The sequence below is a fragment of the Pteropus alecto genome, unplaced genomic scaffold (assembly GCF_000325575.1).
Source record: "Pteropus alecto unplaced genomic scaffold, ASM32557v1 scaffold6, whole genome shotgun sequence".
NCBI lineage: Eukaryota > Metazoa > Chordata > Mammalia > Chiroptera > Pteropodidae > Pteropus > Pteropus alecto.
Genome location: NW_006437738.1, coordinates 139816 through 166074, shown reverse-complemented (window position 1 = coordinate 166074; position 26259 = coordinate 139816). Strand labels below are relative to the sequence as shown.

The 26259-nt window shown below is 50.6% G+C and overlaps 1 protein-coding gene across 3 annotated transcripts; it reads left to right on the top strand.

Annotated features, from left to right (window-relative positions):
• The first annotated feature begins 2858 nt into the window (after nucleotides 1–2858).
• On the top strand, nucleotides 2859–25933 carry GTPBP1 (GTP binding protein 1). Of its 3 annotated transcripts, XR_001517162.2 has the most exons (13): nucleotides 2859–3400; nucleotides 6347–6458; nucleotides 12581–12761; nucleotides 13333–13681; nucleotides 16665–16788; nucleotides 17826–17940; nucleotides 19313–19457; nucleotides 19590–19772; nucleotides 20561–20696; nucleotides 21254–21432; nucleotides 22132–22332; nucleotides 23269–25032; nucleotides 25603–25933. XR_001517162.2 is itself a non-coding variant. In XM_006914727.3 (12 exons), the coding sequence occupies exons 1-12, from the start codon at nucleotides 3209–3211 to the stop codon at nucleotides 23359–23361; spliced, it is 2010 nt and encodes a 669-aa protein (XP_006914789.1). In that variant the 5' UTR covers nucleotides 2859–3208; the 3' UTR covers nucleotides 23362–25933. The 3 variants fall into 3 exon arrangements, 2 of the variants coding, with proteins under 2 accessions (XP_006914789.1, XP_024904618.1); XM_006914727.3 differs by having other exon boundaries at nucleotides 23269–25933; XM_025048850.1 differs by lacking the exon at nucleotides 2859–3400 and adding an exon at nucleotides 3781–4053 and having other exon boundaries at nucleotides 23269–25933.
• The last annotated feature ends 326 nt before the right edge of the window (nucleotides 25934–26259 follow it).

Genomic DNA, 26259 nt, shown 5'->3' with positions numbered 1-26259 from the left:
GTCAGCGGCCCTCGCCGGGCGCGTGCTCCGGAAACGCCCTCCTGCGCCTTCCCGGATCCCGCCCCGCCGCGGCGTCATGTCTGACGTCAGCGTGGCGTCAGAGGCTCCGGCTTTGGGGGCTGCAGCGGCTGTGCATCTGTTGGGCAGGTGCCGGCAATGTTGGACGACCTGATGGGTGCGACGGCAGCGGCCCTCCCCATGCGGGGCTGCGGAGCCTGGCTGCGGCAGCGGGTTAGAGCTGGTGCCCGGTTCCTCGGCTCTGCTCCTCCCCGGGCTGCGCAGGGCGGGGCGGTGTGCGGAGTCCCGCCTCGACGCCCGCCGCTCCCATCACCGCCTCTCCCCCGGGCGTCGGCGCCGTTCCGGGGCGGCGACCCAGCCTGCGGCTGCACTTCGCAACTGTCCCCACCCCGTCCCTCTCTCTGGGCCGTTCTCCAGCCGAGTGCTTTCGCGAACCTGGAGCAGTTACTCCTGTGTTGACCGTTTTGTTTGTCTAGCGCGCCATTCACCAGGTGATTTCAGGGCAGCTTATTGACAGGGTCGGGCGCAAATTCTCTTGGTTAGTGGGCCCGACCGCGCCGCACTTTCCAGGAGCGCTGAGGCTGAGAGTCATATTTCAAGTCGAGTGAAGAATCCGATTTCAGTTCCTCGGTCTCGTATTTCGATTTACTACGCACTGTCCTCTCCGCCTCACGGTGGCTGCAACAGAGCTTTCCTCTCTGGGTTTCCTCGAGCGCATTGGGCGTGTCAGGAGGGTAAACTCAGTCCCTAGTGGACTTTCCCCCCTTTATCTACCCCTAGGGTGGAAGGCATCAACAAATATTCACTATCCACCTTAGCTGCCCTCGTTTTGAATTTTTGTTCAGAAAATTGGAAAACGATCACAATTAAGTCATTTCTTTAATTCTGCTTCAACAGGACTCAACATCATTACACTCAACACAGTTACCACTTAACACATGCTTGAGTGCCTAATATGTGGATCCTCTGCGCTGATCCAGACAACTTTGGAATTACCTTAAATTTTTATAATTCGTAAGCCAGCTGAGAGTTAGTTATATTTATGTAAGATTAAGTATTGAGACTTGTAAGCACTGTTCTATGTGCTTTGCAAATATAAAATTTACTGCTAACTATCCTGTGATACAGGTACTTAATTTTTTTTTTTAGAGGAGAAAACAAACTAAGGTTGATTAATTTGCTCTAGGTCACGTAGCTAGTAAGTAGTGGACCTATGATTTGAACCCAGGCTCTAACCTGTCTTCAGAATGGATGTAAAGATGAGTAGGGAATCCCCACTCTAAAATATGATTTTAGATTTCTTTATTGAATTCAAGAAGCACCTGCTTTGAGAATATTTATTATGGGCAATGCCCTATAAGGAGAAAGGCATGCTTTTTAGTCTCTCGTCAGGTGTCAGCACATTTTGAACTTTAATTCTTTCTGGGAGAGTCAGCTGGCAAAACACTAAATATCAATTATTCTAGAGTGCAATGCCTTGATATTTGGCTTTTCTGACAAAGATTTTAATATTTGTAACTATCTCACAAGTACATAGGATAGTGGCGAGCAATTGAGCCAGGAAAAAAGGAAAAAAACATTCGGATAACTTTTCAAGACCTTTGCAATTGGATGACTTCTTGTCTGGGGTTCCCAGCTTTGTACACATAAAACTTGATTGTGGTTGAAATCAGGAACAAGAGGAGGTTACTTCTTTCCTTTCAGGTAGATCCCTGAAACTGAAAGCCATTTTGAACCTTGCCTCTTGCTCACTAAATCTTGTGTTCCAAACCGTAAATATTGAGCATGTTACCTTCTCGAATGGCTGTTCTTTCTTGCTTGTTGCCTGGGACAAGTGGCCTAATCCCTAATTTCATCAAGCTTTTCAGACTTTTGAAACAAATTCAAGACACTAAAACTTGTGCTGATGGTGTTTTGGATTGGGGCTTTCCACAACTGATGACACTGAATGGTCCATAGGAAACTACCTTAACAAACCCTAGATCTCAGTTCCAGTTCACAATATGGTGAGGTTTGTTAAAGAACAACAACAACAAAAAATTAAACTGGGTAAATCTGAAGATCTAATTGATTTTATTAAACGATTCATGAATTAAGCAGCAGCAACCCATCTAGCCAATAGATGGGCGCTCCAAAGCGTTGTACAAAATCGAAGGTTTTTATAGGCAGGAGGAGGGTGGGCCAGCGGTAAAAGGTGGATTATTTCAGGCCAGGTCATCTTCCTTTAGAAGGCAAGAGGGTCTTTTCAGATTATCTCACAAGTATTGATCAGGAAATTATAGACCAGTTTAAAATTCCACTGCTGGGAGAGAATGAAACTTGCAATAAGGCATTAAGACTTGGTGGGGCTTACCACAAGTGACTCCATTTTGAGTATTTAACAGATGCTTCTGGCTTCTATTTTGGCTGGTTGCTTCTTTTTGGTTCTGTAATTGCTCTCTCCGCAGAGGCAGTAAATGGAGAGTTCTCCATAAGGTCAGCCTTCAATTAATTGCATTGCTCTGGCTGCTATAGTATTCCAGGCATCGATCTGCCTACTATTAATATTGCCTGGAGATTGCCAGCAAGTCAGACCTCTGTCTTCCAGTGACTGCCCTGAGTCACTGAGTTGAGTAGAATGTGCCTGGTGCAGTTTACTATCACCGTGGGCAGTGGCCCGAGGCGCGAGACCTATCTGATGACACATTGGGCCTTGATCCTGTCCATCATCCCACGGCTCTCGGAGCTGACTGTTTTTGCAGTAAGATTTGGACGCTAAGCACCGCCTCTCCAAAGGAGTAGAGTGAGGGAAGGTAAGGGTAAGCGTTGTGTGTGTGTATTTCCCTCCTCATTGGATGGTTGGCTGCCATGTCAGTCACACTGTGCGCTGCTCCCGTTGGTGGAAAGACTCCCCGGCTGTGGTGCTGCCCACTCCCGTGCTGCGATCCAGGCGCGTGACGTCTCAGACATTTGTTGTTTGGGTTTGGGCCTTATTAATTATTCATGAGGTGCTTTGAAGGGCTGCAATGATTGGTGGCTGAGAAGCCTGATCGATTGTTTCTTAGCTAGAGATACGTGTCTTTCTCTACGCGGCCGGAAAAGTTTTGCATAAATTATTCCGATGAAGGGAGGGGCGGGGCCACGCATAGATTAGGCAAATGAGCCGGGGAGGGATGGGAGGCCGGCTACGAATTAGCCTAAGTTATTAAAGATGGCGGCGGAGCGGAGTCGCTCCCCGATGGACTCGCCGGTCCCGGCCTCTATGTTTGCCCCCGAGCCCAACTCCCCGGGGGCGGCCAGGGCCGCGGCGGCTGCCTCCCGGCTTCACAGCGGCTTCGACTCGGACTGCAGCGAGGACTGCGAGGCGCTCAACGGCGAGCCGGAGCTGGACCTCACCAGCAAGGTAGGCCTTGGCGCCGGCGGCGGCGCTCAGGGGACCGGGCGCTTAGGGGACAGGGCGACGGGCCGAGCAGTCTCGGAGTGACGGCGGGGGCAGGGGGGGGCGAGCCCGCCCACTTACCGGTATGGGCAAGGCGGGAGGCTTGCCCCCAGCACCCCCGTCCCCCCCCGCCGCGCCGACCTGGCCTCCCGCCGTCTGGCTCCCGCCGAGATCACGACCCCTCGGCTCCGCCACGTGGAACGCGAGAGCTCAACGCCGGCGGCGCCCCGCGCAGTGCCGCCTCTCCCGAGACCGAGAGGGGCCCTCATCCTGGACTGTCCATGGCAGCCGAGAGTCCAAGGTGGCCGGGGCAGCGGCGGCGCGGGAAGATCTGGTCATCCGAGGGGGAGTGGGGAGGCATTTCTTCCTGGTGTCGGGAAAGGAAACAAAGTAGTCGCTTGGTTGGGGCGAACGATGTCTGAGCAATGTTCACTTTACGGATCCACTCAAAACGAAATTGAAAGATGGGGATGACCCATAATCTCGCCATCCTGGGAGGGGAACCACATCTTGGATGAATGGAATAATGTAAGACGTTTCAAATCGTGCCTTCTGAGCTCTTGAGAAGGTGGACAGGAGTTAAGGTCTCACTTGCTTGGCATTGTGGGGCATAAAAAGTAAGTATAAGATGTGATTGGTGTTTTGAAGGTGCTTAACAGTGCTAAAGGAAGGAATGCCAGCTTGGGAGTCAGACAAAGCTGGGTTCTGTTAAAAGAGGAAACAGGCCCAAGGTGGGGTCACTTGCTCCCAGGACAGCAAACCAAGACTTAATTGCAGTTTCAGCCTCTCCCAGATGTGGAAGATTGAGCTGTAGTTTTCTCACCTACACTAGAGAGGTAATCTGCATGATAAAAGCCCCGTCTCCTTTCCCCTTAAAAACTGGTGACCTGGCCTGAAACAATCCTTTCTTTACTTTGCTGATAACTTTCTCATCTCTCCCAGTTTCCCATTAAAAAAAAACCCTTCCATTTTGCACTACTCTCAGAGCACAGTCTCTGTAGGATGCTGCGTGATTCACGAATCGTTCGATAGAGCCAATTTACTTGGTTGAATTTTGTGTTTTTTTTAACAGATACCTTTCCTGCTCTGCCACTTAAAAAGGCTCTGTGATCTTGGGAAAATTTCTTAACCTCTCAGTTCTCCAGCTACATCATTTTTTAAGTACAGGTGGTTATAAAGACAATAAATGTGTATGACACCTAGTACATGGTGCCTTACACATACTGCTCAGTAAATATTTGAAGTGAACTGAATAACTGATAAATTCCCTGTGCAGATTAATAGCAGCCAATGGAAGATAGAACACCAATCCCCTCCTCCTACCTGTTGTTGGAAAATCACAATAGAGATGTTTATTGAGTTTCGAAAAGGTGTGTGACTTTTCACAGTCTTTGGTGGCAAAAGTGCATGAAACTTGACCCAAACTGGAGGAGCTTTTCCCTGAAACCTAAGCAACCAAGTTTCAGCTGCTTTCTCTCCCTTTAGTGCCAGTTGAGCACTTGAAAGCCATTGTTCCTGCCTGGTGCCTCCATAATGAGGATGGTCAAGCTCGGATAGAAGGGAGGTCAAGGGAAAGGTGTGAGGCAATGTGACACGATGCAGAAGACCCAGGCAGCACTTTACAAGTACAAACTCTGCCGAGTCAACTCAGGAATTGTGAGAGATATGCTTGACTTAAAAGCAGATAAGCTGAATGTCAGTTTGTGGCCGTGGTCCTGAAGAAACCTGAAAACACAGTCGGAGATTGCTGGGCAGAGTTGCAAAGAGTAATACCTTTATTTCCTGATCAACTTAATGTTCTAGGATAGGGAAGTGTTATTTCTCACATAGCTGGGGAAGTCCTCATTATTTTAAAGCTGAGAAGCTATGTGTATATAAATATTGATGATATTGAAAAGAAAAACTGACGATGTGGAGAGAGAGAAGGGATGAAATGATAGATTGATTCCTGAAGAAAAGATTAGAAGCTATACGTTTATACATTTGCTGCAGTTATATGTGGAGACCTAAGGCTCTGGAAGTTTCCAAAGGGAGAAACAATTAGAGAACTATGGTGGCTAGTTTCATCCAGGGTTTTTCTAGGAATGATGGGGTGAAGAAAGCTGTACTTCCCACTTACTGTATGGACTAGATGCATTACACATTATCTCATTCGGTCTTTACGGTGACCTTTGGACACAGGTAGCTACATTTTATAGATTGAAAAAACGGGACTCAGAGAGGTTAAGTTCTTTATCCAAGGTCACACATGAATGGTTAGACAATAGAACAAAACATGTCTATTGGTAAATGGCCTTTCCATATAAGTGGTTGATACTTTAATCTTATTGGCACAGATTTGCAAAAAGATGGTGTTAATACGCATCTGAGTGGTAATGGTGTTTTGTTGATGAAGACGGGTCTTGCAGTAGTTTTTACTGCTGATTCCTAAATAATCAAGATAGCCAAGGCAAGGTGGAACAGAATTCTTTTTTTATGGCAACCATTGGTCTTGGGTGGGGAGCATGGCAGTATAGGAGATCTTTGTCCTTTGAGTTGCAAGCTGCAGGTAGAAGACTGGCGTGTAGGTGTGAAGCACTGCTCATCAATTTCTACCCACAACGTCAGATTCTCAGTCATTGTCGATCCTTCCCCTTCCTTAAGCAGCAGGAGGCAGGCTGTTCACGCCCTCTTTTCTGTGGGTTGTGTTTCAGATATAGTCATTTTAGTACATCATATAAAAACTCATACAAGGCCTTAGGCTCAATGGCTATTTAAACAGGGGCAGAGAGAGGGCATGAGGGGACTGCGTAGCTATTTCAGATTAGGGTGCTGTGGGATTCAGTCAGGGTCTTTGATCAGGCTGCTGCTCTGCTTTGGCTGTGGTGCTCTTCTAGTAAGTGGTCCTAAGGCTGTTGGTTTCTCTCCTAGCTGGTCCTAGTGAGCCCTACGTCAGAGCAGTATGACAGCCTACTTCGGCAGATGTGGGAGAGGATGGACGAGGGATGCGGAGAGACCATATATGTCATTGGGCAGGGATCAGGTGAGCATAGTTTTCCTTTCACTTTATTTTTAAAAAACTATTTAGAGCACATTTTCTGTCTTTTCACCCACTTTTCCTGTTCAGTGTCTGCAGGACTGTTGGGGAGGACATAAAAGCACAAAGCGATAATGTTAATTCTCACCTTAGTGGTTACAATATGCTTGACTTTAAAGAGTCACTTTCCAAGCGGTTTTACAGAAGCTTCTTTTCTACCTTCAGTACTCTGCACTTGCATACAGGGGAATAAAGCACAAAGCAAGGAAACTTCTTGTCCTGGGGACAGAGCAAGTCACAAGGCTAGAATTAAGCCTTCCCTGGGCAGCTCTAGGTCTTCCCTCCAAACCCAGATTATGGGTCCCCTTGCTACTATTGCCTGCTTAGCAGAGAACTTCCGTGGTTCTTCTTGATGTCAGCAAGAAGCTGACACCCAGAATTCCTCTCTTTAGCGAGGCTTCCTTGCCCCGGACCACACTGACCATTCAGTGTGGATCGTCGTGATAACGGAGGCCCTCTCTTCTCCCAGTGAGATCCCGTTAGACATGGAGGCTTGTTACCATTCTGGAAGGAACTGGTTATTGTACTCCAATCTGCTTATTCCATCGTAAGAGGGCGCATTGTTTCAGAGGAAGGCAGCCCCCATGACAGAATCCCAGATTATATCTTGGGCTTTTTTTCCCTTGGTCATTCCTAGTTTATACCCTCAATTCAAACCCGCTTACCCTCATCTTCATTATGACATTATCTTTGCTGAAGTGGCAGCTAGGCATATTAATGATTATGAATTTAACCTGTACCACAACTTTTCTGTCATCTTTGCAGAAGGGCCCGGTAGGCCTCAGTGCATCATTGGAGGATCAGTTCTTTGCTAATGTAGGCTTTGTAAAGGCAAATAATAATTCTTTTGTAGACCGAGTTGAAGATGGAGAAAATTTCAAAATCACTTTTTAACTATTTGACAGATACCTATTTAGTATCTTCTGAGGGCTCGATACTGTTGCAAAGCACTTTTGGGTATTGAAATCTGGTCTCTGTCCTAAGAAGGAAAGATGGCATATACACAGATAACCTCAGTAGAAAACAATATTTGGAAATGCTGCAAGAGCGACACAAGGAAGGAAGAAGGGCTTGACCTACAGTTGCCTCTGTGCCTGCCTTCGATATGTTTCTCATATCAATTCTTTCCTTTTCACCCTTGCCACCTCCCCTGGTTTCAGGGCTCACCACCTTAAAGAAGGCATGGTCCAGGAGATAGGCAGACTAAGAGGTTGCATGTCAAGAAAGGGAGGGAGTTGGTCAGCATTATCAGGTGCTACAGAAACAACAAGGAGAGCCGGGTCCAGGAAAAGCCATTCCATTTGGTGACTAAGGGATCATTGGCAGACTTTTGAAAGCTTTTGTGTCAGGTGCATATCTGGCCTGCTGTAACAGGATGACCTACTCAAAGAACAATGCATGCTTATAGAATTGAAGAAACCACATCTAAATCAGTTTCGACAAGTGTTGGGACTATTCTTTGAAGACCCAGATTCTTAAGATAACCCCCTCCCCCAGTTCTTTATTGCGGACTCTTAATGAGTTTTACCATGCCTTGGCAACTCACAACTAATTAATCCTCCAGTGGCAAAGCATAAGATGTCAAACATTCATTAACACGTCTGTACATCCAAGCATTATCTTTGCATCTGTCAATTGGATGCTGTTAGATTCTTAGTGACTCCTTCCTGCTGGAATTCTTTTGAGGTAGAGATCATAACTAGTTAAACAAGTCAAACATCAAACAGAGGACTAAACCAGATGCAAGGCCCCCAGGGGCCAGCTTCATCACCTGCTTCCTGTGTGTGTTGGGTGCATCATCTCTGTTTATCACCTCCTTTGCCTATAAAATGAGGATAATGACATCTTTCCTCACCCTCCCTCAGAGAAATTTTGTATGAATAAGTTAGATATTAAAAAATTCTGAGCATTGCAGAGGAATGTGCTCTTTAAGTATACATTCCTGATTTGAGATTGACTGCTTACTTATTTGTTTGTTTGTTTTAAGATTGATCTTTTAAAAGGAAGCAATCTGTCCTAGTAGTTAGGGTCTGGAGCCTGGCGGGTCTGAGTTCGCCTCCTGGCTCTTTAACTTATCTTTAAATAGAGATAATAATATAATCTATCCCATGGTGTCATGGTGAAGGTTAACCCTTGACATATATGTGAGCATTATATAAATGTTAGCTAGTTACAGTGGTAAATTTTTAAGGGTTCCAGGCTATACTTGATTAACCGTGATATTTCTTTCAAAAAGAACCTTTTCCTTTGTCAGATATTAAGTCATGACCTCAGAGCCAGGTACTGTATTAAAAGTTCAGGGAACATAGTCTTTCCGGAGGAGTCAGGAAAGGCATCAAAAGGAGGCACCCCCTGAATTGGTTCTAAAGGATGAGCAGGAGTTTTTCAGGTAAATGGAGGCAGTAATGAGTGAGCAGAGGAAGCCACATGCCCATTGGTGATTGTGGAGTATTTGGTGGACCAGCAGTGATTCAGTAAAGTGGGAGTGTCAGGAGGGTGGGCTGGACAGGCAGGGTCCAGATCTTGAGGGTCTTCGAATGCCACACCAAAGAGCTTATCCTAAAAGTTTGGAGACGCTTTGCAGCACGTTGAGCAGGAGAGCGCATATAGGAAAGGTAGGTCAGATGGCAGGGCGGAAGTCCCATTAGGGTTGGGTGTGGGCAAAAATGTGGCCTTTAGTACTTGGACCTCTGTGGCTTTCCTCCTTGGCCTTTGCCTCCAGTCCTACTGCGTGAGAAATGCAGTGCATGCTGGAGGAGGAGGGTACTTTGACTGGGGCATCCTCTGGGAGCCCTGGATGGACAAGATGACATTGGTGATTGCCCCCTGGTGTGGAACAGGACCTGAAAGCATTGCTTTTTGTTGTGTCAGAATCAGGAAAGGGTCGAGAGAATTTGGGGGTCCGGCAAGAATGGCAGCGTTAACAGGCCTTCTCTGAGGAACACTTCCAGCAAGCCCTTCCCTGTTTTACACTGTGACATGGCAGACCTCATTTCATCCTGAAAGACCTCAGAGATGGGAACTGTTAGTATTATTCCCATTTCTTGGGTAAGGAAACTGAGGTATAGGGGTTTTAATTAACTTGCCCAAGTTCATACAGCTAGTGAGTGGCAGATTCTCCAAACTGGAAGAAAGCTTAAGAGTGAAAACATCTATTTCCAATCTCTGACTAGAGCACAAATGCCCTGCCTGCTCATTTTGTGTGGAGACACCTTGCTGTGCTCCAAAACCCTGACTTTCGTCACCACGTGATCACTACCAGCAGTGTCTGTCTCTAGGTTATTGCCTAATTTACAATAAGAGCTAAATCCCCCAAACATTGAAGTACAGCTAACCCAGATGGCCGGAGCTCAGTGGGCCTTGCGTTTAGAAACTCCTCCTTCCAACCGCTCCCTCTTTATTCATTTGTTTTACATTCTACAAACATTTGAGGGCTTGATATAGGCAGAGGACCCTTCATCGGTGTCTTCAGGGAATGTTTGAGATGTGATTCCTGTCCCGAATGGAGATGCTTTCGTATGGTGGAGGAAGGCCAGCATCCCAAACACGATTGCACAGGGTGTAGTGTGCAGTAAATGCCATCAAGGAGCGGAATAGGTAGGATTTTGGTGGGTGGAGATGTGCTGATGGGCTTTCTAGGATAGAAAATACAAGGGCAAAAGTATGGAGCTGGAAACCTGCAGGGAGCAAGGGGCATGGTTACTGGGCCACTTGCACCGGGACAAAACGGGAGGGGCTGTGGAATGAATGGGGTAGGCCTGTAAGGAATTGAAAGTGAACACTGCTGGGCCTGGGAAGTCATTCCAAGGCTTTGACTGGGATGTGACTGTCTTAGAGCTGTGCTTTGTTTGGGGGCTTGGGCGTGTGTCTCTGCAGGATGGGTTGTAGGGAATAGAGACTGGATTTGCTAAGTCCGGTTAGGGATCTGTCTGTTATGGTGACTGAGGTACAGTAAGGGCCTGAATCAGACTCGTGGCATTGGACTGGCAAAAGGAGGAGAGCAGGGACAAGGAAAGAAGAGCCGGGTCTGCGCTAGAATCAGCAGGACTGGAGCCCTGAGTGCTAAGCTTGGGGGACTGGAAGGAGAAGGAACCGGTCTGGCATTAAGGGGAACCCTTGCCAGAGGAAAAGGCTCTAGGTTTGGAATCAGAAGACCCAGGCTCACAGGGCCCCTCTGCTTCCCACCCGCTCCGAGACCTCCCTGGACTCTGTTTGCCCACTTTTAAATGGGGAAAGGAATGCTTACCTCCAGGATTGCAACGAGGACTAACCTGTTGTTAATGGTGTTCGTTTTTGTGCTGTTGTTTAAAGAGAGGGGTTGGGTTGTTGAGTTTAGACTTTGGGCTTCTAGGAGTCATTCAGTCTGGAGCTCGGGGAAGAGGACAGTGCTAGAAATGAATGTTTTTGTAGTTTTCAAATTGATATTTGAAGCCATAGTATGAGATGGCCAAGAGGAATGTCTAGAGGACAGAGAAGAGGGCCACTGGCCGACTGCTGGAAAAGACTGGCATTTCGGGGACAGGAGCAGGAAGAGCCAGCAGAGCAGACAGAGGAAGAGGAACCAGAGAGGAGGAGAGGGAAATCAGGAGAGTTCATGCAATAGGTGGGTGGCGTGGGTGGGAAGCGCTTCAAAAAACAAAGGCAGAATGGCCAGCAGTGTCACATGCTGTTGAGGTCAAGAAAGGGGTGTTGGATGAGTGCTTAGAAGGCCATTGATCATTTGAAAACTGGTTTCTCCCAGATTCCTTAAGTAAGATTCAGAGACTAGGTAGCGACAGTCAATAAGTCTCAGTTACTCTCTTGAGGTGCTCAGCTCAAGGAGAGGTAGCTCAGGGGAGAAGCAGGGGCAAGGGAGGAGGGCGGGGCTCCCTTCTCCTAGTTTAAGAATGGCTCGAGCTTGCTTGTAAGGGGTGAAGTGGAGGGGGGAGGAAGGGTGGGTGAGAAGAGGTGCTTCAGAGTCTTTGGGAAGTAGTAAAAATGTCTGGGCCCATGCTGGGGCCTGGGAGCGGTTAGCCCAGGGAAGGAGCACGGGTGCTCTTGGAGACAGGCTGGAGAAAAGCTGAGGGAGTCATTGTGGGAATTCCGCAGGACACCGAGTAGAAAGCACCTGACGAGAATTGTCGTCAGTAGGCACTCACTAAATGGTTGGTTGGTTCTTCCCTTCCCTATCCTGAGCTCAGCTTTGTTTTTCCATCTACTTGCTGGACGTTTCACCTGAGCTACCTCAGTTAAAAATCTATCCCTAAAATCATTCTTCAGTTCGCTCCGCATTTCCCTTTGTCCCCTGTCCTCATTATCTCTTGCTTGAATTGTTGGAATGACTTCCTGACTGGGCTCCCGCCCTCCACTCTCACTTGCCAGCGCACCTTATACCGCTGCCCAGCGGATTTTTCTAACCCCCAGCAATCTGATCACGTTACTCCCTCGTCTAAAGCCCTAGGGCTTCCCACTGCCTGATACCTGATGTGTTTTGCTGCTAACGTCTGTCTGCTTGACCGCTGCCACCTCTCCTGTGGTCTCCTGCCGCTTGACATCCTGCTTTCTGACACACCGAGCTGCTTACGGGTCCCTCAGTGTGCTGTCATCTGCCATGCGCTATGCTTAGCTTCTCTGCCTAGGATGTCTTTGCTTCTTTCTCTGCGGGTCCATTTTCACGCTTGGAGACCCAGCACCGTGCAAAGCTCTCCTCAGCTTCCCCAGGCAATGCTAGTTGCTCATGCTTTACATTCTTCTTGTACAGTTCTGTAGTACGGTACTCAAGCTGCATTGTGGTTAATTAATTTCCTGTCTCTCCTCCTGGGCCGTGAGCCCGCAAAGGGCACCTGTATTCCCAGGACTCGGCATGAGGCTTGGCATAAAACCCAAGAGTCTCAGTGATTACTGTTGAGTGAATTAATGAATGCCCTGCTTAATGAGGAAGCCCATGGCACAATCATTTATTAGCTCTGTTTGTGAAAAGTGTCAGGTAGAAAGAGCCACGTTCTTCAGTGCCTGGGGTGGGGCTTTTCTGAGGGGTTGGCTGGCTGGCTGGCTTGTTGAAACGCTGATGTCTGGACTTTTGTCACCAGATGGGACTGAGTACGGGCTGAGTGAAGCTGACATGGAGGCCTCCTACGCTACAGTGAAGAGCATGGCAGAACAGATAGAGGCCGATGTCATCCTCCTGCGGGATCGGCAAGAAGCTGGGGGTCGTGTGCGTGATTACCTGGTCCGGAAACGAGTAGGAGACAATGACTTCCTGGAGGTCAGGTGAGGAGGCCTCAGAGCAGTCCCGAGGTCCCCTGTAGCATGGCCTCAGGGTCTAGGGCTTTATAGAGAATGGGGATTGAGCCTTCGACACCGACTGTGTCAGCTTCGCCCCTTCCCTTTGTGAGGCATGGAGAGAGTGTCCAGGACACCACAGCTCCATTCTGTTTCCGCACTTCCCCGTCCCTAAATATTCCCACTTGGGAAGAGTGGGAGAGAGGCCACCCATACGTTCTGTGGGCTGTGTTTTCTTTCTCATCAGCCTGCAAGGCTAGAAAGCAGAGTGACGGAGGAGAGCAGAGCGTTTGGGTCTCTCCTGACTTCGGAGCCCCTGTCTGGCAGCTTTGAGGAAGCTGGTGGAAGTTCAGGGAGAAACCCACTGTGGGAGCCCGCTTCCTCCTGAATAACTCTTTCTGGCACCTCCAGGAACATTCTCGATGTGCTTACCCATGAACAGGAGGAGCAGTGAGCTGGAGAGACTCAGGAGCAAACCGGTCCTTACAAATCCAGCTAGTGGGGTTCACCTTGTGCCCCGCTAACTCTCACGTGGAAATATGGGTTCTTGTACCTGCAGGGTAGCAGTAGTGGGCAACGTGGACGCTGGCAAAAGCACACTTCTGGGGGTCCTGACACACGGGGAGCTGGACAATGGCCGAGGCTTTGCCCGCCAGAAGCTCTTCCGCCACAAACATGAGATTGAATCTGGTCGCACCAGCAGCGTGGGCAACGACATTCTGGGCTTTGACAGTGAAGGCAACGTGGTGAATAAGCCAGATAGCCATGGCGGCAGCCTGGAGTGGACAAAGATTTGTGAGAAGTCCACTAAGGTGATTACCTTCATCGACTTGGCGGGCCACGAGAAATACCTGAAGACCACTGTGTTTGGCATGACGGGCCACTTGCCCGACTTCTGCATGCTCATGGTGAGTGTGAGGCACTCCCCGCGGATAGGGCTGTTCCCTGCTACCCTCCTGGACAGGCTCGAGTGTGACGAAAGATGTGATCCTAAAACCCAGCAGAAGGAAAGAAAAAAACACATTTTATACTAGTGTCTTGGCAAGTCCCAGTTCATGGCCCAGGTGCCCTGGGGCCAGCTGAGCTACGTGGGGGTGGGGTTGGGGTGGGGATGCTCTAGCAGAGCTCTTAGGGATGTGGTTATGGGCAAGTGTTTGACATTGTTCTGAGGCTGAAGTCTCTTTGGGGTTTTGACACTGGGTAAGGATGACAGGCTTTGCTGGGGTACCCAGTCCTCTGAGCATCACAGTCTTCTTCAGCAGTGTACCTTGATCTCCTAGGTTAGACCTGGATAGGTCCCCCTAAGGAATAACCATGATATTTGCAGACCTCTCATTTTTTTGGAGAGACATAGAGGATTTCTCTGGGGTGTACTTATTATCTTTAGAAATGTTTTCTTCTGAGGTTGGGCTACTTTGAGGGGGTGACACCAGGCATACCCTCCAAGAAGGGTAGGCTGGGGGGAAGGAATGGAGGAGAGCACAGCACTCAGGAGGGACCTGAGAGTGGCCTTGTCTGAAGCCTGGAACGAGTTTGCTTGTTGAGAGGCTTCTGTGTTTCTGGTACCACGCTGGGCCTGAAGATGCAGCAGCGTATGCATGGCCAGCCTGGGGCCCCGCAGAGCCTACAGCCTCGTGGGGATAGATTTTTAAGCAGCTCATTATGTAGATGAACTGAAAAGGAAAGGGAGCAGCAGCTTGTGCATTAGATCTTACTGCTAAGCTTGTATTTGGATCCCTTTGACCTTCTTCCCTGGACAGAGAGTAGGAATCAGCAAGGCCCACAGCCTTGGCGGCAGCTTCACAGCTTTCACAGAAAGAGAGAGAGCAAGCAAGTTTTACTTTGGCAAGTCCTTCTCAAAGCCCTTCCCCATATTCCAATTCCTCCAGTTGCCCGAATTAATAAGTATAGTAAACACAAGCATCTGTTCAGAGCAGACTTGATCAAGTTGCGCTGTAAACACAGGTTCTCAGGCAGCGTCTCCCCAGACTGGAGGGTAGAGAGAGAAGGAGCATCTGTATGAACACTCGTCGGCTCTCTGCCCAAGGTTCTTGGGGTCTCGGTGTGATTTCATCTCCCGCATCTTTGATCACTGCAAGCAGCCATTACCGACCTTGTCAACTGGGCTAAGGAAAGCTGCTCTATAAGAAGGAGTTTCCATGGATGCACCATGGGTCATATTTGTGGGGGGTGTTGGATTGATACTAAAAAAAGTATAGAAATCAGTTTAAAATGAACATTTTTCTGAGCTACCGTAAGGCCAGTTAATGGGAAGATCTTCACTCAGATGAAATATATTATCAGACTTTTATGCCACGATCCAAATATTAAAATTTTTCTGTAGAGAACAGTGAAATATTTCATTATCGTTCCATGGCAATCAATTTTTGGGGGGGGAGGGGGGAAATCTTTAAAATATATATACAACAAAGCAATAAAGCTCTCTCTTACCCAGGCTGGGAACAACAAAAGCAAGTCTGGGTTGTGTAAGAAAGATTGGAGGGAATGGGAAAATTAGGAGGAAGATGGTGGAGGTGTCTTGGTGTAGGCGAAAGGGAACACAGGTAAGGGACATCTTTTTTATTGTTAACTAGTGGGATGATAGCTCACCTGTGAGCTGTGATGATCGAATGAGAACATCCTTGAAAACACTCTGGAACGTATAAAGCACTATATTGTGGCAATTTTAATTTGTTTTAGTAAGTAACATGTTTATGTGATGCAGAAAAAAAAAAAAGGTGCCAAAGGGCTCTGTCCAGTGTCCTCCCAGAGACAACTAGTATTTTTAGTTTCTGATGTATCCTCCAGAGATATTTTGTGATCATACCAGTAAAAGTGTATGTATTTTCTCCCTCCAATTTCAAACATTCAGAAAAGTTGAGAGAATAGTATAATGAATACCTAAACCTGCCACTCAGATTCAGTGGTTATTAACATTTTGCCATGTTTATCTGTATATGTGATGGATGCATGTTTTTATTTGTTGTTTTTTTTTTTTTGTTATTCGAAAGTAGCTTATAGACATTTTGACTCTTCACTCCCAAATTCTTCAGCACGCAGCTCCTAAGAGTAAGAACTGTCTCCTATTGTTATTGTAACCAAAGTGAACACGAGGGCCCTCATATCCTCTAATATCTAGTCTATAAGTATTTATATTTCAGAAGTTCCCCAAATGTCACACAGCTGTTTTTTTTTTTCAAACAATGATCCAATCACCATTTTTTAATCAGTAGTGTGCTACTTATACCTGAATTTTTTTCCCCTTAAAAATATATTTTAGAGATTATCTTATATCCGTAGATAAGAGTTTCCTCCTTTTCTTTCACGGCACATTTGGTGCCTTGCGCGTGTGCCCTAATTTATTTGGCCAGCCTGTGTGGTGATACTTAAAAACACTATGGGCAGGACTAGCAACAGTAATAACAGCTGCCATTGTTTGAACACCTAATTCATGCTCGTGTGTGCTACACTTTTGACATGTTACAATGTTTAAACAAGTGATCCCTCTAAAGTGGATATTATTATCCGCCCACTTTATAGATGAGGAAACTGCGGGCCAGGAATGTTAAACTGAACCTCCTTTGATGACCCTAGATAGTCGTTTTTCCCAACTGTCTAGATTTGTCTTTTCTGTGCTTCCAAGTCTCCTCAGATTTTGGTGACCTACATCACTGAATCAGAAGTTAAAGCGATCTTTGCCCAGCCCAGCTTTCATCTATAGCTAGCTGTTTTGTTCCTGGCCTGCGACTTTGCCCGCTTTGTCCTGTTCCGGTGGAGGCCTCAGATATATGGGAGTTCTCTCTTACCCTAGCCTTCTTTGAGCTTCTGTGCCCCTCTGGCAGCAACCTCTGCCTCCCTTGCCCTGACGGTTCTTTTTCTGTGTTGGGGCAGGTGGGCAGCAATGCCGGCATCGTGGGGATGACCAAGGAGCACCTGGGTTTGGCATTGGCACTCAATGTGCCTGTTTTTGTGGTAGTCACCAAGATTGACATGTGTCCTGCCAACATCCTGCAAGGTAAGTGGAGCCTCCAGCTAGCAGCAGTCTCTCTGTTGGGAGCTGTCACCCACTGTGGTTCCTTGATCCGCTGCCAGGACTTCAGCCCCAAATCTTCTGCTTCCTTATCTTGTGCTTAGACCTTGACCTGAATTTCCATCAGCCTAGGATCTTGTGCTTTGTCTCCTGTTTAGCTCTTGGCCTTAGCACAGCTTAGAATTATCCCCTGCTTTTTGTTCTTTCTGGTTCCAAATGCAAGATTCTTAAGATCTCTAATCTGGCACCTCTTTTCAGATGGCCCCAGGCAGAAGGGTTAGATTTTACATGTAGGCTGGATATATGCGGCAATGTTGGGACAGTGGATGGTTACTTCTTACCACCAAAGGCTTCAAAACAGGGTTGCAGGCCTAGGCCTTCATGCGTTTCTCCCTCATTGTTACAGATGGCAGAAGAGAAGTGGAGAGGTATCCTTTTGGAGGGCCTCATTAGGGCTTCTGCAGGTGTCTGCAGCTCCTAGAGATCCTTTTGTCAGGTGCTTTTTTTTCCCTGGAAGCAGAGTATTCTGGGAAGAGCATTGTCCTTTTTATGGATGCCCCCACCCCCTGTCACTTATGGCAGTGGCCCCCAAACTTTTTGGCACCAGGGATTCTCCTGTGAGAATCTGGAGGTGGAGCTCAGGAGCGGCTGCAAATACAGATGAAGCTTCTCCTGCCGCTCACCTCCTGCTGTGCGGCCTGATTCCTAACAGGCCACAGACCAGTAGCGGTCCATGGCCTGGGGGTTGGGGACCTCTGACTTATAGGATGCAGGTCTTCTAGAGAGTGGAGAAGTTCGACGGGTTTCAGACTCACACCCTTAGCAGACAGGCCTCACCTGTGCTCCTTCTGCTCGAACAAGCATGCCTCCACTGTTTCCATCCTCCTCTGTGCTTTCCCGGGCACTGTGGTATTTAACATTGTCTCTTGCTTGCATCAGTAATGAGTGGACCTGTCTTGCCCCGGAAGTCTGGCCAAAAAGAAGGCTGTGTCCCCCTAATTCTGTTCCATTTCACTCCTTAGAAACCTTGAAGCTGTTGCAGCGCCTGCTGAAGTCGCCCGGCTGCCGGAAGATCCCTGTGCTGGTGCAGAGCAAGGATGACGTGATCGTCACGGCCTCCAACTTCAGCTCTGAGAGGTGATGGCATAGGGGAGCACTCGCTTCGGGGATTGGATGAAATAGACCATTCTGGTCTGAGCACAAGGTCTCCCAGATCAGCACTGTTGTCCGGGGGGCTCTATCGGGTGACCCAGATTTGGAGGTACCAGTCTTGTTGAGATTGGAATCCCAGCTGAGACTTTGGTGTCCTTATCTGGGAAATGGGAATCATACTACCTTCTCCACAGAGCTCCCGTAAGTGTTGGAGATGATGTACGGAAAGCACTTAGCACTGTGCCTGGCTGCTGTGTGATAGATGCACAGTTCTTATAACTTGTTATTAGTAATGTTTTGTACTATTGCTGTTTCTCAAAAGCTCTCAAATCACAGATCACTTTAGGCCTTGAGTGTCCTTTGATTGAGTAAATATTTATTGGATGTTTATTCCGTGCCAAGCTCTTCAGCTATGCGTCGAAGATTCAGAGAGGACTCGGGCACTGTCCTCGTCCTGGTTGGGTCCGCGGTCAGAGATACTCTTGATAATAGTGAACTTCGTTAACTCCGTTCCTTCTCCCAGAGTCTTGGGGCTGCCCAGGAGCCATCTGCCTTTTGACTTGGTCTGTAGTACAGGACCTAGGGCAGCCTGGCATGCTGGCCTGTGGCTCTGCCATGACACTGTCTTTACTACCACCATTTGGTCATCCAGAGGGGGGTACATTTCAATTCATTGATTTTGTCTAGTGCCTGTTCTGTGCAGGTGCTGTTCTAGGAGCTGTGGGGAACATACAATTTCTGATCTCAAGGAGTTTGATTAACCCCGGATAGGAGATATAGAGGCCTTTGGGATAACTGATGGAAAATCAGACATAGTGACATGTAACAGAGACAAAAAGTTCTCCCAGAGCTGAGAGGAGTCAAATGCCCGTTTGGGAAGGGTTTTGGGGAAGGGTTTACTGGAAGAAGCAGCATTGGAGATGTGCTCTGAAGGATGAGAGGTTTTGGTAATTAGGTAAGAGAGAAGAGATGCAGGCAGGAGCATCAGAGTAAACAGATACATGGGGGCAAAAAAGCATCAAGCTTTTAGGAGAAGGTAGGATTTTCTAGTCTGGCTAGTGTACAGGCATTTAAGAGAAATAAACCTGCAGAGATGTCGGGAGGCAGGATCTGGGCTGTATTCTCAGCAGTGGATTAGGTGGTTAGGGATTTTAAGCAGGCATGTGTGGGCTTTAGGAGGCCTCAGAGTGGGTTTGGCAGGAGTCGCTGGTGGGGGCACAAGTCGCTGGGAGGTGGGCGAGTGGGCACTGGGGCCCTTCGCTATAGCAGCTGTTCCAGGACCCTCTTGCTGTTCCCATCCTGTGTCAGGCAGGGGTTGGCCTCCTGACTTCTTCCTCTCTCTCCTCCCTGCATGTAGGATGTGCCCGATATTCCAGATCTCCAATGTTACTGGCGAGAACTTAGATCTGCTGAAGATGTTCCTCAACCTGCTCTCCCCCCGTACCAGCTACCGGGAGGAGGAGCCTGCTGAGTTCCAGATTGATGACACCTACTCTGTACCGGTGAGCGGCTCCTAGGGGGCCGAGCAGGGTCAGGGGCCGGGCAGGCACTTCCCACAGGGTGCGATGGGTTGAGTCTGTGGTGGGAAGGGGCTGAGTGGGGATGGACTTACTGGACCAGGATCTTCTCTGCAGGGTGTGGGGACAGTGGTGTCGGGGACAACACTGAGGGGCCTGATTAAGCTGAATGACACACTGCTGCTGGGTCCAGATCCTTTGGGTAACTTCCTGTCCATCGCTGTCAAATCGATCCATCGAAAGCGCATGCCTGTCAAGGAGGTGCGGGGGGGCCAGACAGCCTCCTTTGCACTGAAGAAGGTGAGTGTTGGTGATACCAGAACTCCCCTCGGACTCCACATTGTGCTGGGCTCTTGGCTGTCCCCAGTCCTCAGGGCTGCTCTGCAAGGCAGGGGTTACTGACTTCGCTTTTATAGATGAGGAAACTGAGGCTCAGAGAGCCTGAGTGACATGCCAGGAGCCACAGGTAGTAAGTGCTAGAGCTGGGACTTGGACCCAGGCCGGCCTGCCTCCTAAGCTCTGTTCCTCCCCTAGTGCCTGAGCAGGATGCCCTGAACTCCGTGGTGAGGTCAGCTAGGTGCTTCCCTGCTGGACAAGGATTGTCTGCGCGCAGACCTCCCATAGGGCAGTTGGGGGTCTGTGCCAAATCCTCTTCTCATTCAGCCTTCTGTCCCCCGGGGCTTGGGAGTGGTGCTAGTTCTGGTGTCATCTCCCTCCCTCAACAACCAGATTAACTGGCAAAGTGGAACTTTATTCCCACCAACAGTCATGTCTTGCTCTCCCTGTCCCTTCCACCTCATGCTTGCCTGCCTTTGTCCTCTAACCACCCGCTTAGTTCTTACCCACCCTTCAACGCCCAGCTGAAGTGCCACTTCCTGCACAAAGCCTTTCCTGCCCCCCAATTGCAGTGCTTAAGCTTCTCACGTTGCACTAGAATCTGCCTAGAAGGCCTGTGGTTCAGTGCAGTGAGGGCAAGGCCAAGTTCGGGTGGTCCTCATTCCCAGAAGGACTCCTGGGCCTCTGGGACCAGGGGCTGAAACCAGAAGGAATCATTGTCCCTGAGGTCTGGGATTCTCTCGTTCTTTCAGATTAAGCGCTCCTCTATCCGGAAGGGCATGGTGATGGTTTCCCCGCGCTTGAATCCTCAAGCATCCTGGGAGTTTGAGGCTGAGATCCTCGTCCTCCACCACCCCACCACGATTAGCCCGCGCTACCAGGCCATGGGTAGGTGTCAAAGGGCATTGCCAGTCCAGGGGACCCCCCACTCTAGAACTTCCACCAAGTGCTCCAGCGACCCTACCACTAAAGAGTCAACTCCAGCCAAAAGGCAGGCCTCCTTCCTGTTTAGCATTGCCCTGTGTTCCACCCACAAGCTGTAGTGTTTGTTCAGTCCTGCAAACACGAACCGGGTGTGGCTCTCTGCCTGCAGTTTCTACTGAATGCTGCTGTGTGCCAAGTGTTGCCAAGGTGCTGGGGACAAAGACCAGATGGGCAAAAGCCCTGCCTTCAGGAAGTGAACAGTCTAGAGAAGGCACACACGCGAGCACAATGCCCTGTATTCAGGAACTGGGACGCGAGTCTGGGGACAGGTGGGGTCTAACTGGTGGAAAAGGTAGGAGAGTGTGGAGCAGGGTCAGATCTCAGAGTAGCCTGTAGCTCGCTTGGCCTCCCTGAAGTCTGCAGCCTGCCGCAGCTCAAGCGCATTTCTTGCTTTCATTCACTGCCTCTGTTGAGGCCAGTGGGTGGCCCAACCCTGTCTTGACCCCTGGCTCCCTTGGCAGTGCACTGTGGGAGCATCAGGCAGACGGCCACCATTCTGAGTATGGACAAGGATTGTCTGCGCACTGGGGACAAGGCCACTGTGCACTTCCGCTTCATTAAGACCCCTGAGTACCTACACATAGACCAGCGGCTGGTGTTCCGGGAAGGCCGCACCAAGGCCGTGGGCACCATCACCAAGGTATGGCTGGGCAGACTCGCCTGCCCTCAGCATACACTGGGGGCCACTCCACCTCTAGACCTTGTGCACAGCAGGTGCTTCTTGAGAAGCCCTGCAGAATCTCCCGATTGCCAGAGACAGAGGCGCCAGTCTGCCTTGGGAGAGCTGGAGCAGGGCAACCCTCCTGGATGACCATACTTAGGATTTCCTGATAGCCACACTGCAGACATTTCCAGCTGCTCAGATATTCACTTGGTCTCTGGGAGGCCTGAACTTAAAACTTGCCCCTGACTCTTGTTCTAAGGCAGCAGGGTCCTGGGCCTGGAGATGCAGTCGACGCTCTGAAGAGTTTTGTGGGCTCAGTAAGGAAGAGAGCCTGGAGTGCAGCTTGCCAGGCTCCGGCTGGGAGCTGGGCTGAGTGGGAGGGGGCCAAGGTTTGCCCATTGTCTGTGGGAAGAGCAGCCACGGCAGCGGACGGGATGGAGCTCTGCTGGGCTGGGCTGAGCTGAGGCAGCCCTGGAATGCTGAGCAGGGGTGAGAATGTCTCTCCATCTCACTGCGCCTGGCATGGTCCTTGTGCCATGGACCCTGGGCCCTCACCCAGGACCAGCCAGGCCAGGGAATGAGAAGTCTCTAAGAGAGCAGGCGGAGGAGTGAGCAGCTGAGCTGATGTCACTGCCTGCAGCTCGGGCTTCATCCTCATCCCTTTGGCTCCTGCAGCTCCTCCAGACTACCAACAACTCCCCCATGAACTCCAAGCCTCAGCAGATTAAAATGCAGTCAACGAAAAAAGGCCCCCTGAGCAAACGAGAAGACGGGGGTCTGTCTGGAGGGTCGGCAGTAGGGGTGCCCCCACCTGGAGATGAAGGTTGCTCCCTAGGGGCTGCGCCGTCAGCTGCACCCAGCAGTCTCCAGCCAATGGTGAGCATGTCTCCTGGCCCCCCGGGCTGGTCCTGGGCTCCTGACCACCTGAGGCGGGCTGTGGGTAAGGTGGTGGGGGTGTGGCTGTCACTCTGGTGGAGGATGACATGTAGGAGAGCTCCAGGCAGCCTTCGCCCACTGCCATGTCTGCATTTAAAGGTGTTTCTCACAACTCCTAGCACATAACTGCTATCTAAGTGTGAGCTACTTACCTCTTAAGGCTGGTTTTCAGATTTCGAGATGTGGCCTACGTAAGATCAATCTAATTGGTTGTGATTAGTATTTGGTTTCACGTTTCAAAGTTTCCCTTTCATAGTAAGACTGTTGGTGTGTGTGAGAGTGTGGGTGACGTGTGTGCCCGTGGTCCAGAGCTTTGACAGATACTGCTGTAGAGGGCCCCTCTGTGCCCCTTCCCCTGACATGACACCTCCTGAGGGGTCGGTGGCCTTGGGCCCTGTGTCATCTTAGCTCTCGGCATCCGCTGCCAGTTCTGTCCCCTTCTTGGTGTCCCCTTACCCCGCTTGCTCCTTCCAGTCTTTCTCCGTCTGACCCCTTCTTAGAGAAGGAAGCTACTGCCCGGACCCACCCTTTCTGCTTTCGGGCCTTGAGCTTGCTTCTGGCTCCTTCATTCCTTTCTCTCCACTTATCAGTGGTGGCAGGTTTGGTTCTGGCTGTCTTTGTGCTTCTCCAAATTCTCACACACCCCTTATCACATGCGACCCACCTGCCCCGGAGGAAGGTAGGCAGGGCAGTGCTTGCTCCCTCTGCCAGAGGGCGGAGCCATGGTCCAGTCCGCGTGATGGCTGCTCAGGCTAGGCTGGGACCACGGCCTGCTGTTGTCTCCTGCCCCCTCTTCCCACTGCCCCTGCCCCTCTGCTGTCCTGTCCTGCTCCCAGTGGACCACTGCTTCTCAAGCTCCTCCTTTCTCTCTTTCAGCCCAAGCCCAGCAGTGGGGGCCGGCGACGAGGGGGCCAGCGTCACAAAGTGAAGTCCCAGGGGGCCTGCGTGACTCCTGCCAGTGGCTGCTGAATTTCCCCCACCCCCATGGGATCCTCATACTCTGGCCACCGCTCCACCAGATGGGCCAGAGCTGCTCTGACCGCCACCCACCTTCCCCCCAGGCCACAGCCGGAGCCTCATCATTCCCCCACCCCCCGTTTCCAGGGGCGTTGTAATTTATAAGCTGAGGAAGGTGGCCAGACTTCCGGAGGACTGACCATCTCCCGCCCTCTTGCCCGCCTTCTCTCTCACCCCCAGTTTTTGTACATCTGGGCCCTTAGTTTTTATTCTTTTTATTATACCTCTCTCTAATTGTGTGTGTGCGTGTATGTGTTGTGCAGGAGTGTGGCCAGTCAGGGACAGTCTTTCTCCTTTCCTCTGCCATGGCTGGCCACCAGCCTCCAGGAGTTGGCTGCCTGCCCATTTGTCCGTCCGTCCGTGTGTCTCTGTGAGAACCTGTAGGGGCTGTCAGGAGCTGAAGGGTGTCCTTCCTCCCTGCGCTCTTCTGCACCCAGAGCCCCTCTGTGGAGCTGGCCTCAGGGCTGGGGGGGTTCCAGGTGTAAGTGCTGCTGCTGCCAGCTCAGGGAGCCCTCCTGGGACTGGGGCCTTCTGGGGGGGGGTGTAGTGCTGACTTCCTCTTTTCTCTCCCTTTTTCTCCTTAAACCCCAAAACAAGTAATGCCAAAAGCTCTTAAATTGTAGCCTGTAGGTGTGTGTGGGGGGGAGAGGTGATTGGATTGTAGGGCCCTCCCTGCCCCTAACTCCGACCTTTGCCACTCACCCAGAGACAGCTGGTGGCTTTTCTTTCCCCTTGGAGACAATCCTGTGTTTGCCTGGCTGGCACCTGCTTTGTGATTCTGCTGAGCTGGAGGCTCTTGCCTTGTCTAGGAGCCGCCTCCTGCTTGGCCTTTGAATCTTGTTGGGTGTCAGGACACTGATGACCTATACTGGGGTCTGCCTGCTCAAGGTCATGCTCATGAGCACTCCCTGTTGGTGGGGTGCAGGTGTTCCTCTGAGCCAGGCGGGGACCGGACCCCCTCCTGCCCCCCACACCCCTACCACATCGCCCCAACATGGCTGCTACAGTGAAGGGCCTGAGCCCTGGAAGCCCAGTCGGGGTGCAGGGAGAACAGGGAGAGGGCAGTAAAAAGGACTCTTCCAGGCCCAGCACTAAGCTGAGCATTAAGCCCTCTGGAAGAATCGCTGCCTGGGGAGGGGGTGGGGGCGGGATTGCCCAGGCCAGAGATGGCAGCGTGGGCCCTGAGCCCCCTGGTCTGGAGCCCTCTGATTAGGGTGGACTGATGGGCAGACCCCCAGCGGGCTGGGCCCTTCCTCAGCCTTGCTCCCCTCTTGTCCCCAACCCCTCTCCTGATGTCCTGCTCCTGGACTGCTGGTCTCTTCACTTTGCCTTCCAGCTATTTCTAGTTACCACTGACCCGTGGCCTGACCAGACCAGCACACAAAATAGAAGTTTGTTCCAAGTTGACAGTGTCTTGTTCCCTGTCTAGCCCCTCCAGGTGGAGGTGCTGTCACCGGGAACACAGTTGCCCTAGAGCCCCTGTCCTCAGAGCAGGAGGGAGGAGGGGAGCCCAGCCTCTCCTAGCGGAGGCGTGGCTTCCATGCCCAGGCTCCTCCCCGGGCCCTTACCCAGGACAAGCTGCCAGCCTTCTCTGAACTTCAGTTTCCTCATCTACAGCAAGAGGTAACCGCCTGCATGGAGGAGGGGGTTGGGGGGTGAGGACTTAGGACGTATGTGAGGCCCTGAGGGCCCAGCACGTGGGGGGTACCCGGTGGCTGGCCATGCTACTCACTACCCGCTTTTACTCCCAAGTCCATAGCAGAGGCCATAAGCTGGGGGACGGGCTCGAAAGGAGAAATGTAGCATTGGCACGTCACTGCTGTGTGGCTGGGGCCGTGATGGGTGTCTCACTCGCTTCATGTTCTTTAATGTCCGCAGCTGCTGTCTGTGAGGGAGGGGGCGGTGGTTTCATTTTTCTGTGTCAGGAACCTGAAGCTCAGAGGAGCAGGGCCACCAGCAGGCGCATCTGCGCACGCAGCAGCCCTCACCCCCAGCCGCTCCGGGGCCGCTGCTCCGTGTGTCCCTCAGCCCTTCCTGCTCCTTTGTCTGCTGGCTGTTTCCCTCTTGCTTCTTCACTCCGGTTCCACTTCCAGGGGCCGCTACCCCCTGGCGCCTTCATAATGGGAGGGCTCCGGCGTTGAGGGCCCCCGTGCTCTGTCCCCATGGCAGGTGCTGTGGAATTTGTTTCCACAGGATTTGGCCCTGGTAGAGCCTCAGAGCAGGTGGAACCCCGCTTTGTTTGAAGTCTCCGGCCCCTGTGAGCATAACCACTTCCTTTCCATTTGGAAGCTGTGGCCTCTACTCTGGCCTCTGCCCTCAGACACTCAGGAGGTTGGTCTGGATTTCTGGTCACTAGGCCCACACCGCTAGCAGGGGGCTGACTGAATGCAGCATTTTATCGTCATCAGCAGGGAGTACAAAGGTCCCCTATGGGTCTCAGACCTACCAACGATCCATTTGGAACAAGAACACCAGCCCTTTTGTAGTTGATAAAGAATAAAGTTGTTAATCTGATCATCTCGAATGGCAAATCCTGGCCCTTCTGTATGAGCAGCTAGCATTTGTGGTGTCTTTAATTCAGCCAGGACCACTGTTCTGGCTCATGGGCCTCCCTGGCCCAGCATAAAGTAACAGGAATGTGCCCTGGTGCGGGGGGAAGTACAAGTTGGATTGGGGTGATGGGATGGACCATGGAGGAAACAGTGTGAATTGTGCTGTGAGGGGCCAATAGGGTTTGAACATGGGTGGACAGGGTATGCACCAGGCCCCAGGGGGCAGGAGCAGAGGGCACGGGCCCTGATGGTGTGTGGTATCCTGCTTAGGGTGTCGCCTTTGTCAAAAGATGGTGCT

What these genes read in the sequence shown, in the direction of transcription:
- GTPBP1 (XM_006914727.3), top strand. Translation starts at nt 3,209, where the DNA reads ATGGCGGCGGAGCGGAGTCGCTCCCCGATGGACTCGCCGGTCCCGGCC. An exon ending in CCTCCTTTGCACTGAAGAAG is followed by an intron (nt 19,773 to 20,560) that starts GTGAGTGTTGGT and finishes TCGTTCTTTCAG; the next exon opens with ATTAAGCGCTCCTCTATCCG. An exon ending in CCGTGGGCACCATCACCAAG is followed by an intron (nt 21,433 to 22,131) that starts GTATGGCTGGGC and finishes TGGCTCCTGCAG; the next exon opens with CTCCTCCAGACTACCAACAA.